We start from the raw sequence: 260 nt of genomic DNA, 5'->3' as shown, positions 1-260 counted from the left end.
AACCTTCGCCCGCCTTTGACACGGACTGGGGCAGCCCCGCGGCCCCCGCCAGGCACCCGACACACACCCACTCGCCGTGGGTCCCGAGCCGCCTCCCCGCCGACCGAGTCCCAACTCGCACACCCACACGCACGTTTGTCCCTCTCCCACCTCATTTCCCGGGGGACGCGCTCCTCTTCCCAACACTCCCAGCCCTACTCCGAGGCACGAAAACACCCTACCTCATTCTCTTCCTCTGGCCCAGAAGGAGCAACAGCAGC

General features: G+C 66.9%; 1 protein-coding gene across 2 annotated transcripts in view; it reads right to left on the bottom strand.

Annotated features, from left to right (window-relative positions):
• The window catches only part of CNOT6L (CCR4-NOT transcription complex subunit 6 like), an 89,180-nt gene extending 88,926 nt beyond the window's left edge, over positions 1-254 (bottom strand). For both annotated transcript variants that reach the window (XM_006151471.3, XM_027773069.1), the window contains exon 1: positions 222-254. In XM_006151471.3, coding sequence (XP_006151533.2) covers positions 222-226 — 5 coding nt within the window. In that variant the 5' untranslated portion in view covers positions 227-254. The remainder of the gene's footprint in view (positions 1-221) is intronic.
• Positions 255-260: the final 6 nt, after the last annotated feature.

This window comes from Tupaia chinensis, unplaced genomic scaffold, assembly GCF_000334495.1.
Source record: "Tupaia chinensis unplaced genomic scaffold, TupChi_1.0 Scaffold000318_1, whole genome shotgun sequence".
Lineage (NCBI taxonomy): Eukaryota > Metazoa > Chordata > Mammalia > Scandentia > Tupaiidae > Tupaia > Tupaia belangeri.
This window is presented reverse-complemented; position numbering and strand designations above follow the sequence as displayed.